The sequence below is a fragment of the Scyliorhinus torazame genome, chromosome 4 (assembly GCF_047496885.1).
Source record: "Scyliorhinus torazame isolate Kashiwa2021f chromosome 4, sScyTor2.1, whole genome shotgun sequence".
NCBI classification, from domain to species: Eukaryota; Metazoa; Chordata; class Chondrichthyes; order Carcharhiniformes; family Scyliorhinidae; genus Scyliorhinus; species Scyliorhinus torazame.
Window position 1 is genome coordinate 318,807,847 of NC_092710.1, and position 19,260 is coordinate 318,827,106.

Sequence of the window (19,260 nt, forward strand, 5' to 3'; positions counted from 1 at the left end):
GCTCCTTCGGCCACATTAAATTCCAAACAATGATTCCATCTAAGTCTACTGCCAAAGTCCTTACCAACACTTTCACTAATATTTGTCTCGGCTTCTTCAATATACTCGACAGCACCCCAATGCTTGTTTTCGTAAATATTAACTTGTCAAAATTCTGCTATCCACATATCCCGCTCAGCCTGCCTTGCCAAATTTCACTGGCTTTCAAAAGTGCCATTCTCATCTGAAATTTTCTCCATGATTATGGATCCAACTCTACAATCTCTTCCACCTTTATAATCCCATCCAGTGTCCTTTTGTCCTTTCTTGTCTATTGTGTAATCTCATTTTTTCTTGTTTCGCTATCAATGGTAGAGCTTTGAGCCATCCTGAGCTAACCCTTTGGAATGCTCTCAATAACATTCTGCTTTGCCACCACTCATCCCATCTTTAAAAGCCTACTGAGGCCCATGGGCTCAATTATTCATGCCAGGGTGCCACGGTGCACAGTGAATAGCACTGCTGCCTCAAAGCGCCAGGGACCCAGGTTCAGTTCTGGGCTTGGGTGCCTGTCTGTGTGGAGTTTGCATTTTCTCCCAGTGTCTGCGTGGGTTGCCTCCCACAGTCCAATGATGTGCAAGTTACGGTGATTGACCAAAGAAAATTGAAAGAAGCCTTAAAAGCCTTGTCCTTCAATTTGTGTTTTTTTTATTATTCTTTCTTGGAGAAATTTGACTTCACATAGGAAAACATCCCATAGTGTTTTTCATAGGGGTTACTAAAGATGTTAAATTGCCCCTTAGTTTCCAATGGGTAATTGGGGTTGGAAGGGCTCTGGGGACAAGGTATGGGAGTGAGCTTGTGTGCGGTGCTCTTTCAGGGGGTCGGTGCAGAATCGATGGGCCGAATGGCCACCTTCTGCACAGTCGGGATTCAATGATATTCTTCTATGATTAATTTTCCCTACTCTTGCATCACTCAGCATCTTTAGTAACCCCTGATGAGGGCTGATGTTCACTGTGAGCTGCCTACTCTTGATAAAGCCCGTTTGGTCCTCTGCGACCACCTTTTGGCCAGGACCGTTGCGAGTATTTTCACATCCACACTCAGCAGTGAAATGGGTCTGTATGATCCACATTCCATCAGGTCTTTATCTTTTTTGGATATCAGTGAGATTGTGGCCTGCGCTAGCGCGGGGGGCAGGGTGGCCCTTGCCAGTGAGTCAGCGAACATGTCCCTTAGGTGTGGGGCCAGGACTGGTGCGAATCTTTTGTAGAAGTCCGCCGGGAACCCATCAGGTCCCGCTGACTTCCCCGCCTGCATGGAGCTGATGCTCTCCATGATTTCTCCCAGGTCTATTGATGCTTCCAGCACCCCCCCCCCCCCCCCCCCCCCCGGTCTGTCTTCCCCCACAACTGGTAGATCCAGTCTGTTTAGGAAATGTTTCATTCGCGTGTCCCCGTTGTGGGGCCCGGAGGTGTACAGTCCCCGGTAGAAGTCAACAAATGCACCTCCTTTGGCTTTGTTACCAATCTGCCTCTGCTATCCTTCACCTGCGCTATTTCCCTCGTGGCTGCCTGTTTTCTCAGCTGGTGAGCCAATAGGTGGGCAGCCTTGTCTCAGTGTTCGTAGAACATAGAACATAGAACAATACAGCGCAGTACAGGCCCTTCGGCCCTCGATGTTGCACCGAAACAAAAGCCATCTAACCTACACTATGCCATTATCATCCATATGTTTATCCAATAAACTTTTAAATGCCCTCAATGTTGGCGAGTTCACTACTGTAGCAGGTAGGGCATTCCACGGCCTCACTACTCTTTGCGTAAAGAACCTACCTCTGACCTCTGTCCTATATCTATTACCCCTCAGTTTAAAGTTATGTCCCCTCGTGCCAGCCATATCCATCCGCGGGAGAAGGCTCTCACTGTCCACCCTATCCAACCCCCTGATCATTTTGTATGCCTCTATTAAGTCTCCTCTTAACCTTCTTCTCTCCAACGAAAACAACCTCAAGTCCGTCAGCCTTTCCTCATAAGATTTTCCCTCCATACCAGGCAACATCCTGGTAAATCTCCTCTGCACCCGCTCCAAAGCCTCCACGTCCTTCCTATAATGCGGTGACCAGAACTGTACACAACACTCCAAATGCGGCCGTACCAGAGTTCTGTACAGCTGCAACATGACCTCCCGACTCCGGAACTCAATCCCTCTACCAATAAAGGCCAACACTCCATAGGCCTTCTTCACAACCCTATCAACCTGGGTGGCAACTTTCAGGGATCTATGTACATGGACACCTAGATCCCTCTGCTCATCCACACTTTCAAGAACTTTACCATTAGCCAAATATTCCGCATTCCTGTTATTCCTTCCAAAGTGAATCACCTCACACTTCTCTACATTAAACTCCATTTGCCACCTCTCAGCCCAGCTCTGCAGCTTATCTATATCCCTCTGTAACCTGCTACATCCTTCCACACTATCGACAACACCACCGACTTTTGTATCGTCTGCAAATTTACTCACCCACCCTTCTGCGCCTTCCTCTAGGTCATTGATAAAAATGACAAACAGCAACGGCCCCAGAACAGATCCTTGTGGTACTCCACTTGTGACTGTACTCCATTCTGAACATTTCCCATCAACCACCACCCTCTGTCTTCTTTCAGATAGCCAATTCCTGATCCACATCTCTAAATCACCCTCAATCCCCAGCCTCCGTATTTTTTGCAATAGCCTACCGTGGGGAACCTTATCAAACGCTTTGCTGAAATCCATATACACCACATCAACTGCTCTACCCTCGTCTACCTGTTCAGTCACCTTCTCAAAGAACTCAATAAGGTTTGTGAGGCATGACCTACCCTTCACAAAGCCATGCTGACTATCCCTGATCATATTATTCCTATCTAGATGATTATAAATCTTGTCCCTTATAATCCCCTCCAAGACTTTACCCACTACAGACGTGAGGCTCACCGGTCTATAGTTGCCGGGGTTGTCTCTGCTCCCCTTTTTGAACAAAGGGACCACATTTGCTGTCCTCCAGTCCTCTGGCACTATTCCTGTAGCCAATGATGACATAAAAATCAAAGCCAAAGGTCCAGCAATCTCTTCCCTGGCCTCCCATAGAATCCTAGGATAAATCCCATCAGGTCCCGGGGACTTATCTATTTTCAGCCTGTCCAGAATTGCCAACACCTCTTCCCTACGTACCTCAATGCCATCTATTCTATTAGCCTGGGGCTCAGCATTCTCCTCCACAACATTATCTTTTTCCTGAGTGAACACTGACGAAAAATATTCATTTAGTATCTCGCCTATCTCTTCAGACTCCACACACAATTTCCCATCCCTGTCCTTGACTGGTCCTACTCTTTCCCTAGTAATTCGCTTATTCCTGACATACCTATAGAAAGCTTTTGGGTTTTCCTTGATCCTTCCTGCCAAATACTTCTCATGTCCCCTCCTTGCTCGTCTTAGCTCTCTCTTTAGATCCTTCCTCGCTACCTTGTAACTATCCATCGCCCCAACCGAAACTTCACACCTCATCTTCACATAGGCCTCCTTCTTCCTCTTAACAAGAGATTCCACTTCCTTGGTAAACCACGGTACCCTCGCTCGACGCCTTCCTCCCTGTCTGACCGGTACATACTTATCAAGAACACGCAGTAGCTGATCCTTGAACAAGCCCCACTTATCCAGTGTGCCCAACACTTGCAGCCTACTTCTCCACCTTATCCCCCCCAAGTCACGTCTAATGGCATCATAATTGCCCTTCCCCCAGCTATAACTCTTGCCCTGCGGTGTATACTTATCCCTTTCCATCATTAACGTAAACGTCACCGAATTGTGGTCACTGTCCCCAAAGTGCTCTCCTACCTCCAAATCCAACACCTGGCCTGGTTCATTACCCAAAACCAAATCCAACGTGGCCTCGCCTCTTGTTGGCCTGTCAACATATTGTTTCAGGAAACCCTCCTGCACACACTGTACAAAAAACGACCCATCTATTGTACTCGAACTATATCTTTTCCAGTCAATATTTGGAAAGTTAAAGTCTCCCATAATAACTACCCTGTTACTTTCGCTCATATCCAGAATCATCTTCGCCATCCTTTCCTCTACATCCCTAGAACTATTAGGAGGCCTATAAAAAACTCCCAACAGGGTGACCTCTCCTTTCCTGTTTCTAACTTCAGCCAATACTACCTCGGAAGAAGAGTCCCCATCTAGCATCCTCTCCGCCACCGTAATACTGCTCTTGACTAGCAGCGCCACACCTCCCCCTCTTTTGCCTCCTTCTCTGAGCTTACTAAAACACCTAAACCCCGGAACCTGCAACATCCATTCCTGTCCCTGCTCTATCCATGTCTCCGAAATGGCCACAACATCGAAGTCCCAGGTACCAACCCACGCTGCCAGTTCCCCTACCTTGTTTCGTATACTCCTGGCATTGAAGTAGACACACTTCAACCCACCTACCTGAACGCTGGCCCCCTCCTGCGACGTCAAATCTGTGCTCCTGACCTCTATACTCTCATTCCCCCTTACCCTAAAACTACAATCCAGGTTCCCATGCCCCTGCTGCATTAGTTTAAACCCCCCCAAAGAGCACTAACAAATCTCCCCCCCAGGATATTTGTGCCCCTCAGGTTCAGATGTAGACCATCCTGTCTGTAGAGGTCCCACCTTCCCCAGAAAGAGCCCCAGTTATCCAAAAATCTGAAACCCTCCCGCCTGCACCATCCCTGTAGCCACGTGTTTAAATGCTCTCTCTCCCTATTCCTCATCTCACTATCACGTGGCACGGGCAACAACCCAGAGATAACAACTCTGTTTGTTCTAGTTCTGAGCTTCCATCCTAGCTCCCTGAAAGCCTGCCTGACATCCTTGTCCCCTTTCCTACCTATGTCGTTGGTGCCAATGTGGACCACGACTTGGGACTGCTCCCCCTCCCCCCTAAGGACCCGGAAAACACGATCCGAGACATCACGTACCCTTGCACCTGGGAGGCAACATACCAAACGTGAGTCTCTCACGCTCCCACAAAATCTCCTATCTGTGCCCCTGACTATAGAGTCCCCAATTACTAATGCTCTGCTCCTCTCCCCCCTTCCCTTCTGAGCAACAGGGACAGTCTCCGTGCCAGAGGCCCGTACCCCATGGCTTACCCCTGGTAAGTCGTCCCCCCCCACAAGTATCCAAAGCGGTATACTTGTTTCTCAGGGGAACGACCGCAGGGGATCCCTGCACTGACTGTTTTTTCCCAGTCCCTCTTACAGTTACCCACCTATCTCCAATCTTTGGTGTAACTAATTCCCTGAAGCTGCTATCTATGACCCCTTCTGCCTCCCGAATGATCCGAAGTTCTTCCAACTCCAGCTCCAGTTCCCTAACTCGGTCTTGGAGGAGCTGGAGATGGCAGCACTTCCTGCAGGTAAAATCAGCAGGGACACTAACTGCATCCCTCACCTCAAACATCCTGCAGGAGGAACATTGCACTCCCTTCCCTGCCATTCCTCTAACTTTCTACCAAGATCTGGTAGAAGGTCCCCAGTGTCTGGCAAATGGAATTTAACCCTGAAAAATGTGAGATGATGCATTTTGGGAGGACTAACAAGGCAAGGGAGTACATAATGAACAGTAGAATGCTAGGAATTACAGAAGGCCAGAGATACCTTGGGGTGCATGTCCATAGGTCCCTGAAGGCAGCAGGGCAGGTAGATAAGAAGGCTGATGGGATACTTGCCTTTATTAGTTGAGGCATAGAATACAAGAGCAAGGAGGTTATGATGGAGCTGTACATAACGTTTGTTATGCCATAGCTCAAGTATTGTGTGCAGTTCTGGTTGCAACATATAGGAAGGATGCGATTGCACTAGAAAGATAACAGAGGAGATGCACCAGGATGTTGCCTGGACTGGAAAGTTTCAGCTATGAAGCGAAGCTATTTCGGCAGGGGTTGTTTTCCTTCGAACAAAGAAGGCCGAGAGAGCATTTGTTCAAGGTATACAAAATTATAAGGGACATAGATAGGACAGTTAGGAAGACATTTTGCCCCTTAGTAAAGGGGTGACTAACAAGGGGCAAAGGTTTAAGTTAAAGAACAGATGATTTAGAGAGGATTTGAGGAAGAAACATTTCACCCCGAGGGTGATAGGAACCTGAAATTCACTACCTGAAAGGATGGATGAGGCTGGAATCTTCAACATTTAAGAAGCATTCAGATGAGCACTTGAAAAATCATAGTAAACAAAGCTATGGACCAAGTGCTTGAAAATTGGATTAGAATAGATACTAGATATTTTGAGTCATAGAGCTTTACAGTAGACACAATGGGCCGATAAAGAGTTTTACAGCACAGAAACCGATGACTCTAAATCTGCAAATATCACCCCTTGAGCAAAAAAGGTTGGACAAGCTTGTTTTAAATCTTTCCCACAACTTGTTTTCCTACCTACCGTTTGTATTGTCAGCAAAATTGGCTATAATAGAGTTGGTCACTGTATCCAAGTCATGCATGACTATAGATTGGAAATAGTGGAGGCTCTGTGGCACTTCACTCGTTACAGTTTGCCGTGGGAAATAACCCAATTATCCCAAATCAGTTTCCTGTTGGCCAATTCTCTATATCACCGCCACCGCCCGCCCCCCCCCCCCCCCGACTTGATCTCTTATTTTGTGTAATAGCCTTTTATGTGCCACTTTATTGAACATATTTTCAAAATCCACTGGTTCACTTTAATCCACCCGACTTGTTACATCCTCAAAGATTTCCTTTCCACAAATCCTGGTTGTATCATCATTTTCCAAATCTCCTGGTGCTTTTTCTTTCTTCTGCCAGATTGTTAATGTATATCTTCCAGAAAGAAGTGCATCAGATGGGTTTTTACAACAATTAATGATAGTTTCATGGTCACCATTACTGAGACTAGCTTTAAATTCTGGATTTATTAACCAAATTCCACTAGCTGCCCGGTCCCAACAGCCTAGTCGGCTGACATTACCACTTCACTACCATGTCCTCTAGATCCTTAAAACTATCCCAGTGATAGATGCAGGCTAACTGGTCTATGATTTTCTGCTTTCGGTCTTCTTTCTTGAATAGAGGCATTAGAATCTTGGATGATTACCACCAATGCATGAGTAATCCTGTGGCAAAATGATAATTGCTATTGTTGACCAAGTGATTAGTCAACAAGCACCATCACTGGCACGGCCTTTGATCTTTTTCACCCTGTGCTTTTTTTTCTTTTCCCATTAAGTGGCAATTAAGCGTCGCCAATCCACCTACCCTGAACATCTTTTTTGGGTTGTGGGGGTGAGACCCACACAGACAAGGGCAGAATATGCAAGCTCCATAAGGACAGTGACCCGGGGTCGGGATCTAATCCTGGGGCATTGGAACCGGTTCTGGGGGAGGTGGGACCAGTACAAACCGGACGGTCTGCACCTGGGCAGGACTGGAACCGATGTCTTGGGGGGTGTTTGCTCGAGCTGTTGGGGAGGGTTTAAACTAATGTGGCAGGGGGGATGGGATCCAATGTAGGAAGTCGAAGGGAAGTAAAATGGGGCCAGAAACAAAAAGCAGCAAGGGGGAAAGTGTAAGGCAGACAAGCCACAGTCAAAAATCAAAAAGGGGCACAGTACAGGGTATAGTGACTGAGGAGAGTGTGAAAAGGGAGGTGGCTAATTCAGGATTGAGGGTGTTGTACCTAAATGCACGCAGTATACAGAACAAGGTAAATGAACTGGTTGCACACACCAAAATTGGCCGGTATGATGTAGTGGGCATCACAGAGACGTGGCTGCAAGAGGATCAGGGCTGGGATCTAAATATCTAAGGATATATGTCCTATCGAAAGGACAGGCAGATGGGCCAAGGGGGAGGGGTTGCATTGTTAGTAAGGAATGAAATTAAATGGATAGCAAGGAGCGATATTGGATCAGAAGGCATAGAATCTCTGTGGGTACAGTTGAAGAATCGCAAAGGTAAAAATACCCTGGTGGGAGTTATGTACAGGCTCCCTAGCAGTAGTCAGGATGTGGGGCAGAAAATAAATCAGAAGATAGAAAAGGCATGTAAAAAAGGCAATATTACAATAATCAAGGGGGACTTCAATATGCAGCTGAACTGGGAAAATCAGGTTGGTAGTGGATCCCAAGAAATGGAATTTGTGGAATATCTAAGAGATGTTTTTTTGGAGCAGCTTTGACAGAGCCTACTAGGGAACAGGCAATTCTGGATTTGTGCTGTGTAATGAGGCAGACTTGATTAGGGAACTTAAGGTGAAGGAACCCTTTGGGAGCAGTGACCACAATTTACCCTGCAGTTTGAGAGGGAGAAGCTGCAATCAGATGTAACAGTATTACAATTAAATAAGGGTAACTACAAAGACATGAGGGAGGAGATGGCCAGAGTTGACTGGAGAAGGAGCCTAGCAGGGAAGACAGTGGAACAGCAATGGCAGGAGTTTTTGGGGGTTATTAGGGAGGCACAACAGAAATTCATCCCAAGGAAGAGGAAACATGCTAAGGGGAGGACAAGGCGTCCATGGCTGAAGAGGGATGTCAAGGACAGCATAAAGGCTAAGGAAAAGGCATACAAAGTGGCAAGCATTAGTGGGAAACCAGAGGATTGAGAAGCCTTTAAAAGCAAGCAGATAACAACTAAAATAAGGAGGGAGAAGATGAAGTACGAGTGCAAGCTAGCTAGTAAAAGGAAGATAGGAAGAGATTTTTTTCAACATATAAAAGGCAAGAGAGAGGCAAAAATAGACACTGGACCACTAGAAAATGTGGCTCGAGAAGTAATAATAGGAAACAAAGAAATGGCAGACAAACTGAATAGTTACTTTGCAATAGTCTTCACGGTGGAAGACACCAGTGGGATGCCAGAGCCCCAGGAGAACCAGGGGGCAGAGGTGAGTGCAGTGACCATTACTAAGGAGAAGGTTCTGGGGAAACTGAAAGGTCTGAAGGTCGATAAGTCACCTGGGTCGGATGGACTACACCCCAGGGTTCTAAAAGAGATAGCTGAGGAAATTGTGGAGGAATTAGTGATGATCTTTCAGGAATCACTGGAGGCAGGAAGGGTCCCAGAGGATTGGAAGGTGGCTAATGTAACACCACTGTTTAAGAAATGAAATTAAAATCACTTATTGTCACAAGTAGGCTTCAAATGAAGTTACTGTGAAAAGCCCCTAGTCGCCACATTCCGGCGCCTGTTCGGGGAGGCTGTTACAGGAATCGAACCGTGCTGCTGGCCTGCCTTGGTCTGCTTTCAAAGCCAGCGATATAGCCCAGTGTGCTAAAACAGCTAAAAAAGGGAGAAAGGCAGGTAAATTGTAGGCCGGTTAGCCGGACTTCGGTCATTGGTAAGATTTTAGAGTCTGTTATGAAAGATGAGATCACAAAGTGCATGGTAAAATAGGACTGAGTTATCACGGCTTTGTCATGAGTAGGGATAAAGGGGTCTTTTTCAGGTTGGCAGCCAGTGACTAGTGGTGTGCCTCAGGGGTCTGTGCTGGGACCACAACTTTTTACAATATACATTAATGATCTGGAAGAAGGTACTGAAGGCACTGTTGCTAAGTTTGCAGATGATACAAAGATCTGCAGAGGGACAGGTAGTATTGAGGAAGGAAGGGGGCTGCAGAAGGACTTGGACAAGCTAGGAGAGCGGGCAACAAAGTGGCAAATGAAATACAATGTGAAAAAGTGTGAGGTTATGCACTTTGGAAGGAGAAATCTAGGCATAGGCTATTTTCTAAATGGGGAAATGCTTCGGAAAGCAGAAGCACAAAGGAATTTGGGAGTCCTTGTTCACGATTCCCTTAAGGTTAATGTGCAGGTTCAGTCGGCAGTTAAGAAGGCAAATGCAATGTTAGCATTCATGTCAAGAGGGCTAGAATACAAGACCAGTGATGTACTTCTGAGGCTGTGTAAGGCTCTGGTCAGACCCCATTTGGAGTATTGTGAGCAGTTTTGGGCCCCACATCATATAGGAAGGATGTTCTGGCCTCAGAAAGGGTCCAGAGGAGGTTCACAAGAATGATCCCTGGAATGAAGAACTTGTCATATGGGTCTGTATTCATTGGAGATTAGAAGAATGAGAGGGGATCTTACAAGATACTGCGAGGTCTGGATAGAATGGACATGGAGAGGATGTTTCCACTTGCAGGAAAAACTAGAACCAGAGGACACCATCTCAGATTAAAGGGACGATCCTTTAAAACAGAGATGAGGAGGATTTTTTTCAGCCAGGGGGTGGTGAATCTGTGGAACTCTTTGGCGCAGTAGGCTGTGGAGGCCAATTCACGGAGTGTCTTTAAGGCAGAGCTAGATAGGTTCTTGATTAATAAAGAGATCAGGGGTTATGGGGAGAAGGCAGGACAATGGGGATGAGAAAAATATCAGCCATGATTGAGCAGACTCAATGGGCCAAGTGGCCTAATTCTGCTCCTATGTCTTATGGCCTTATGGTCCTCATGCCGTGAGGGAGCAGTGCTAATCACTGTGCTACCACTGCCCTTTGTTCACCCTATGTTATCATAAGTGATAATGTAGGGTAAAATAATTAAAACCAAATACTGGCTGCAAATTTGAAAACTTAGCTCTTCAAAAGAAACCTCAATCTGTACGTCACACGTCTGTGGAAAGTTACACAGAACAATTACACATCATCATCCAGCCACTTTGATATTATCAGGACACTGATGAAAGGAAATGCAATCTCTTTCCCCCGGTGGTAGAAGAAACCATGTCGACATAGAACATTACAGCGCAGTACAGGCCCTTCAGCCCTCGATGGTGCACCGACCTGTGAAACCACTCTAAAGCCCATCCACACTATTCCCTTATCAGCCATATGTCTATCCAATGACCATTTGAATACCCTTAGTGGCGAGTTCACTACTGTTACAGGCAGGGCATTCCACACCCTTACTACTCTCGGAGTAAAGAACCCACCTCTGACATCTGTCCTATATCTATCTCCCCTCAATTTAAAGCTATGTCCCCTCGTGCTAGACATCACCATCCGAGGAAAAAGGCTCTCACTGTCCACCCTATCCAATCCTCTGATCATCTTGTATGCCTCAATTAAGTCACCTCTTAACCTTCTTCTCTCTAACGAAAACAGCCTCAAGTCCCTCAGCCTTTCCTCATAAGATCGTCCCTCCATACCAGGCAACATTCTGGTAAATTTCCTCTGCACCATTTCCAATGCTTCCACATCCTTCCTATAATGCGGCGACCAGAATTGCACGCAATACTCCAAATGCGACCGCACCAGAGTTTTGTACAGCTGTAACATGACCTCATGGCTCCAAAACTCAATCCCTCTACCAATAAAAGTTAACACACCGTACGTCTTTTTAAAAACCCTCTCAACAAGAGTGGCAACTTTCAGGGATCTATGTACATGGACACCGAGATCTCTCTGCTCATCCACACTGCCAATAATCTTACCATTAGCCCAGTACTCTGTCTTACTGTTATTCCTTCCAAAATGAATCACCTCACACTTTTCTGCATTAAACTCCATTTGCAGGACTTCCGGGTGCGGCGATGACCAGCTAAGTCGCACGTTTCGGCAGCTCCCGGTGGAACGGACTTTTGGGCTCTTAATAGGAGCCCCAACGGCAATTTAAACGGCCAAAAACACTGTGCGGTAATCCAGAAGGGAATCCCCCCCGGACACGCATAGATAAGGGAGAGGATAATGGCCGGATTGCAGAGGATCCTCTGGAGCAGCGGCAAGGAAGGCAAGCTCAAAGCAAGATGGCGTCGGAAGGTGGCCGTTTGTTATGGGGCCCGGACCAACAAGAGTTCCTGCGGCGCTGTGTGGAAGAACTGAAAAAGGAGTTGAAGAGGGAGCTTTTGGCCCCGATATTACAGGCGATTGAAGGGCTAAAGGAGGAGAAAAAGACCCAAGAGCAGGAGCTTCGGGTCGTGAAGGCAAAGGCTGCTGAAAATGAAGACGAAATACAGGGCCTGGTGGTGAAGACAGAGATGCACGAGGCACATCACAAAAGGTGTGTGGAAAGGCTGGAAGTACTGGAGAATAATTCGAGGAGGAAGAATTTAAGGGTTCTGGGTCTTCCCGAAGGGGCAGACGTCGGGACATATGTGAGCACGATGCTTCACTCGCTAATGGGATCGGAGGCCCCGACGGGCCCTTTGGAGGTGGAGGGAGCTTATCGAGTTTTGGCGCGAAGACCGAGGGCTGGAGAAATACCTTGAGCTATAGTGGTGAGGTTTCTCCGCTATAATGACAGAGAGACGGTCCGCAGATGGGCGAAGAAAACTCGGAGCTGTAGGTGGGAGAACTCGGTGATCCGCGTATACCAGGATTGGAGTGCGGAGGTGGCGAGAAGGAGGGCAAGTTTTAATCGGGCTGAGGCGGTGCTTCACAAAAAGAAGATCCAGTTTGGAATGTTACAACCGGCGAGATTGTGGGTCGCACACCAAGGGAAGCACCACTACTTTGAGATGGCAGAAGAGGTGTGGACATTCATTGTGGACGAGAAGCTGGAATAGTCTGGTGAGAGAAAGAACTTTTGGGACAAAGTGGTGGGGTGATTATGTGGGGTGAGGAAAAAGGGGGGGGGGGGGGGGATGATTGTTCAATTTGTTAATCTTGCAATCTTGTAACTTTTCTCTCTTCCCCATGTTGGGTGGGGGGGGGGGGGGGGGGGGGAGTAGTATGAGGAACTGTGGGCGCCGGTCATTAGGGGTGGGGCCGAGTGGGAAACGCGGGCTTTGTTCCCGCGCTATGGTAATTATGGCGGGAACAGGGACGCAGGAAGGAGGGGGTCTCGCACAGTGGGGGCCGAGGACAAGGGGGGAAGCCGAGGTCAGCCAGAGTTCGCTGACTTCTGGGAGCAACATGGGGGGTGCAACTACGCTAGAAAGGGATCTAGCGGAGGGGGTGGGAGGGGAGGGGGGGTTAACTGGGTTGCTGCTGCTAAGGAGAAGGGGGAGCTGTTATGGGGTGGGGTGGTCGAGGCGGGAGGGCGCCTTCGGGGGGATACACGGGTACATGGGAACCGGGTGAGGAGCTGGGTTAAAAAAGGGGATGGCTAATCGACAAGGGGGGAGGGGGGGGGTAAAGAGCCCCCCAACCCGGCTGATCACGTGGAAAGTGAGAGGGCTGAACGGGCCGATTAAAAGGGCACGGGTACTCGCACACCTAAAGAAACTAAAGGCAGATGTGGTTATGCTGCAGGAGACGCATCTGAAACTGATAGACCAGGTCAGACTACGTAAAGGATGGGTGGGGCAGATGTTTCATTCGGGTTTGGATGCGAAGAACAGGGGGGTGGCTATCTTAGTGGAGAAACGGGTACTGTTTGAGGCAAAGACCACAGTGGCGGATAGTGGGGGTAGATATGTGATGGTGAGTGGCAGATTGCAAGGGGAGGCGGTGGTTCTGGTGAATGTATATGCCCCGAACTGGGATGATGCAAATTTTATGAGGCGTATGTTGGGACGTATCCCGGACCTGAAGGCGGGAAAGTTGGTAATGGGGGGAGACTTCAATACGGTGCTTGATCCAGGGCTGGACAGATCGAGGTCCAGGACCGGGAGGAGGCCGGCAGCGGCCAGGGTGCTCAAGGAATTCATGGAGCAGATGGGAGGGGTAGACCCCTGGAGATTTAGTAGGCCTAGGAGTAAGGAGTTCTCATTTTTCTCCCATGTCCACAAAGTATACTCACGGATAGACTTTTTTGTCTTGGGAAGGGCGCTGATCCCGAAGGTGACAGGGACGGAATATACGGCCATAGCTATTTCGGACCACGCTCCACATTGGGTAGACCTGGAGGCAGGAGAGGAAAAAGAACAGCACCCACTCTGGAGAATGGATATGGGCCTATTGGCGGATGAGGGGGTACGTTTAAGGGTGAGGGGGTGCATCGAAAGGTACTTGGAGCTTAATGACAATGGAGAGGTTCAGGTGGGAGTGGTCTGGGAGGCGTTGAAGGCGGTGGTTAGAGGGGGAACTGATATCCATAAGGGCACATAAAGGGAAGCAAGAGGGTAAAGAAAGGGAGCGATTGCTGAAAGAACTTTTGAGGGTGGACAGGCAATATGCAGAGGCACCGGAGGAGGGACTGTACAGGGAAAGACAAAGGCTACATGTAGAATTTGACCTGCTGACCACGGGTAAGGCAGAGGCACAGTGGAGGAGGGCACAGGGTGTACAGTACGAGTATGGAGAGAAGGCGAGTCGGCTACTGGCCCACCAATTGAGGAAGAGGGGAGCGGCGAGGGAGATAGGTGGGGTGAGAGATGAGGAGGGAGAGATGGAACGGGGAGCGGAGAGAGTGAACGGGGTGTTCAAGGCATTTTATGAGAGGTTATACAAGGCTCAGCCCCGGGAAGGGAAGGAGGGAATGATGTGTTTCTTGGATCAGCTGGAATTCCCTAAGGTGGAGGAGCAGGAGAGGGCGGGACTGGGAGCACAGATTGAGATGGAGGAGGTGGTAAAAGGGATTGGGAGCATGCAGGCGGGGAAGACCCCGGGACCGGAACGGATTCCCGGTGGAATTTTATAGGAAGTATATGGACTTACTGGCCCTGCTTTTGACGAGAACCTTTAATGAGGCTAGGAAAGGGGGCAGCTGCCCCCCGACTATGTCGGAGGCAACGATATCGCTCCCTTTGAAGAAGGAAAAAGACCCGCTGCAGTGTAGGTCCTACAGGCCCATTTCCCTTTTAAATGTAGATGCTAAGCTCCTGGCCAAGGTGATGGCGACGAGGATAGAGGACTGTGTGCCGGGGGTGGTCCACGAGGATCAAACTGGGTTCGTTAAGGGGAGACAGCTGAACACGAACATACGGAGGTTGCTAGGGGTAATGATGATGCCCCCACCAGAGGGGGAGGCGGAGATAGTGGTGGCGATGGACGCCGAGAAAGCATTTGACAGAGTGGAGTGGGATTATCTGTGGGAGGTGCTGAGGAGATTTGGTTTTGGAGAAGGGTATATCGGATGGGTACAGCTGCTGTATAGGGCCCCGGTGGCGAGCATGGTCACGAACAGACAGAGGTCTGATTACTTCCGTCTTCATAGAGGGACGAGGCAGGGGTGTCCCCTGTCTCCGTTACTGTTTGCATTGGCGATTGAGCCCCTGGTCATAGCACTGAGGGGCTCCAGGAAGTGGAGGGGAGTGCTCAGGGGAGGAGAAGAACACCGGGTATCCTTGTATGCAGATGATTTATTGCTGTATGTTGAGGACCCAGTGGAGGGGATGCCTGAGATAATGCAGACACTCAGGGAGTTTGGGGAATTTTCGGGGTACAAATTGAATATGGGTAAGAGTGAGTTGTTTGTGGTGCATCCGGGGGAGCAGAGCAGGGGAATAGATGACTTACCGATGAGGAAGGTAACAAGAGATTTCCGGTACTTAGGGATTCAGATAGCCAGGAGTTGGGGAACTTTACACCGGCTTAATTTAACAAGATTGGTGGAACAGATGGAGGAGGATTTTAAGAGATGGGATATGGTGCCCCTGTCACTGGTGGGTAGGGTGCAGGCGGTCAAAATGGTAGTCCTCCCGAGATTCCTCTTTGTGTTTCAGTGCCTTCCGGTGATGGCTACGAAGGCTTTTTGCAAAAGAATTGAGAAAAGTGTCATGAGTTTTGTGTGGGCCGGGAAGACCCCGAGAGTGAGGAGGGGGTTCTTGCAGCGTAGCGGGGGGGGGGCTGGCACTACCGAGCCGAAGTGAATACTACTGGGCCGCCAATATCTCAATGGTGTGTAAGTGGATGGGAGAAGGGGAGGGAGCGGCGTGGAAGAGATTGGAGAGGGCGTCCTGCAGGGGGACTAGCCTACAAGCAATGGTGACGGCGCCGTTGCCGTTCTCCCCGAAGAAATACACCACAAGTCCAGTGGTGGTGGCAACACTAAAAATTTGGGGGCAGTGGAGACGACATAGGGGAAGGACGGGAGCCTCGGTGCGGTCCCCGATAAGAAATAACCATAGGTTTGTCCCGGGGAGAATAGATGGAGGATTTGGAGCATGGCAGAGAGCTGGGATTGTGCAACAGAGAGATCTGTTCGTAGACGGGACGTTTGCGAGTCTGGGAGCGCTGACGGAAAAATATGGGTTGCCTCAAGGGAATGCATTTCGGTACATGCAACTGAGGGCTTTTGCGAGGCAACAGGTGAGGGAATTCCCGCAGCTCCCGACGCAGGAGGTTCAGGATAGAGTGATCTCAGGGACATGGGTGGGGATGGTAGGGTGTCAGATATATACAGGGAAATGAGGGATGAGGGGGAGATCATGGTGGATGAGCTGAAGGGGAAATGGGAAGAAGAGCTGGGGGAAGAGATTGAGGAGGGGCTGTGGGCTGATGCCCTACGTAGGGTAAACCCGTCGTCCTCGTGCGCCAGGCTAAGCCTGATACAATTCAAGGTTTTACACAGGGCGCATATGACCGGAGCACGGCTCAGTAAATTCTTTGGGGTAGAAGCCCAGCGAACCACACCCACATGTTTTGGTCATGCCCGGCACTGCAGGGGTTCTGGGTGGGGGTGGGAAAGGTGCTTTTGAGGATGGTGGGGGTCCGGGTCGAGCCAGGCTGGGGGTTGGCTATATTCGGGGTTGCAGAAGAGCCTGGACTGCAGGAGGCGAAAGAGGCTGATGTCTTGGCCTTTGCGTCCCTAGTAGCCCGGCGAAGGATATTGCTTATGTGGAAGGAAGCCAAACCCCCAGGCGTCGAGACCTGGATAAATGACACGGCAGGGTTTATAGAACTAGAACGGATAAAGTTCGCACTAAGGGGTTCGGCTCAAGGGTTCACCAGGCGGTGGCAACCGTTCATTGACTACCTCGTAGAACGATAAAGGAAATGGGAAGGTAACAGCAGCAACCCGGGGGGAGAGAGGAGGGCCCGGGTGGGTCCTCAAGGGTGTTTTTGTATAGATATTTGTAATAGGCTATGCATATTGGATTGTTGGATTTTATTTTTGGAGAGTTATTATTTTTGATAAGGCTGTTGCCATTTAGTTTTTATATTATTTATTTATTTGTTAAAAACGGCCACTGTTATTTATACTGTTTTACTGTTGTAAAAAGAAAATCCTTTGTATTGTTTTGTTTGGCCAAAGAATTTGAATAAAATATATATATTTTTTAAAACTCCATTTGCCACCTCTCAGCCCAGCGCTGCAGCTTATCTATGTCCCTCTGTAACTTGTAACATCCTTCCGCACTGTCCACAACTCCACCGACTTTAGTGTCATCTGCAAATTTACCCACCCATCCTTCTACGCCCTCCTCCAGGTCATTTATAAAAATGACAAACAGCAGTGGCCCCAAAACCGATCCTTGTGGTACACCACTAGTAACTGGACTCCAGTCTGAACACTTCCCATCAACCACCACCCTTTGTCTTCTTCCAGCTAGCCAATTTCTGGTCCAAACTGCTAAATCTCCCTGAATACCATGCTTCCGTATTTTCTGCAGTAGCCTACCGTGGGGAACCTTATCAAACGCTTTACTGAAATCCATATACACCGCATCAACTGCTTTACCCTCATCCACCTGTTTGGTCACCGTCTCAAAGAACTCAATAAGGTTTGTGAGGCACGACCTACTCTTCACGAAACCGTGTTGACTATGATTAATCAAATTATTCATTTCCAGATGATTATACACCCTTATCTCTTGTAAACCTTTCCAAGATTTTGCCCACAACAGAAGCAAGGCTCACTGGTCTATAGTTACCGGGGTTATCTCTACTCCCCTTCTTGAACAAGGGGACAACATTTGCTATCCTCCAATCTTCTGGCACTATTCCTGTTGACAAAGATGACGGAAAGATCAAAGCCAAAGGCTCAGCAATCTCCTCCCTAGCTTCCCAGAGAATCCTAGGATAAATCCCATCCGGCCCAGGGGACTTATCTATTTTCACCCTCTCCAGAATTGCTAACATCTCCTCCTTATGAACCTCAAGCCCTTCTAGTCTAGTAGCCTGAATCTCAGTATTCTCCTCGACAACATTGTCTTTTTCCTGTGTGAATACTGACGAAAAATATTCATTTAGCACCTCTCCCATCTCCTCGGACTCCAAGCACAACTTCCCACTACTGTCCTTGACTGGCCCTACTCTTACCCGAGTCATTCTTTTATTCCTGACATATCTATAGAAAGCTTTCGGGTTATCCTTGATCCTACCTGCCAAAGACTTCTCATGTCCCCTCCTGGCTCTTCTTAGCTCTCTCTTTAGGTCCATCATATGGTTCAGAACAACTCTCAGTGATCAATGTGTTTGTAAATATACTTTTGATAGTGTCCAAAAAGAACAATTGTAGCTATTAGACAATTAATGAATGGTACTAATTACACAACGTTTCTACAGTATGTTCTGCAATGTTATTTAAATTCTGCTATGACTGAAATGTTTCATTAAATGATCTCCAAAAATAAAATATTTCTCACATTTTAGGGTCTCCCCAGCATAAGGAATATGCAGCTTGAACCGGTCACAACAGGGTCCGGGTGTTAGTGATGTGCATCTGAAAGGAGGAACCAAACAAAAATTTCAATAAGACAAAAAAGGAAAACAATGGCTGGCAACACTCAGACTATAACAACCTACAACAATCTATGTAATTGCTGGATTGCAATATAAAACAGGAATTTCACGAGACAAACCCAAGATTTTTATTCAGTTTAGTATAAGTTAGCCTGTGAGACCAAAATGAAAAACTGCAAACTTTCAATAACAAACGAATCATGCTGAGCTGGAATAATGTTTCTTTTGTTACCCTGGGCTAAGCCGCAGTCAATTCCAGCCCCCCTTGACCCAGAGTCGCAAAATAAATGAATTAACCAATAATTCTTATGAAGTTTTCACCATCTTTGACCCAGGCTGCTCAAATGACTTCCATCCACCAGATTTGTAAGTAAAAATAATAATTGTTATTGAAGCATTTGTAATTTTCACAGTTTAACAAATTAACACTCTAAACAGCCTAGCGGCCCAACACAATATTACAATAACATAACCAACTACCCCGCCGCCCTAGCTCCTAACTACCCATCTATTAGATTCCTGGTCTATTACTTTACACTGCCATTCCTCTTATTTTTCTCTCCTCCCCCAACCCCTCTTTCTGCGAACGTTCAGTTTTCCTCAAAAGAGTCGATAAACGGCTGCCACCTTTGAGCAAACCCCTGAATTGAACCTCTCAAGGCGAATTTGATCTTTTCCAGCCTGAGAAACTCTGTCATGTCACTAACCCACACTCCTGGCTTTAGAGG

General features: G+C 47.9%; 1 protein-coding gene across 4 annotated transcripts in view; it reads right to left on the reverse strand.

Annotated features, from left to right (window-relative positions):
• babam2 (BRISC and BRCA1 A complex member 2) overlaps nucleotides 1-19,260 on the reverse strand; it is a 374,337-nt gene that overhangs the window by 332,850 nt on the left and 22,227 nt on the right. For all 4 annotated transcript variants that reach the window (XM_072500140.1, XM_072500137.1, XM_072500138.1 and 1 more), the window contains exon 3: nucleotides 18,436-18,512. In XM_072500140.1, the coding sequence (XP_072356241.1) occupies nucleotides 18,436-18,512 (77 nt within the window). The remainder of the gene's footprint in view (nucleotides 1-18,435; nucleotides 18,513-19,260) is intronic.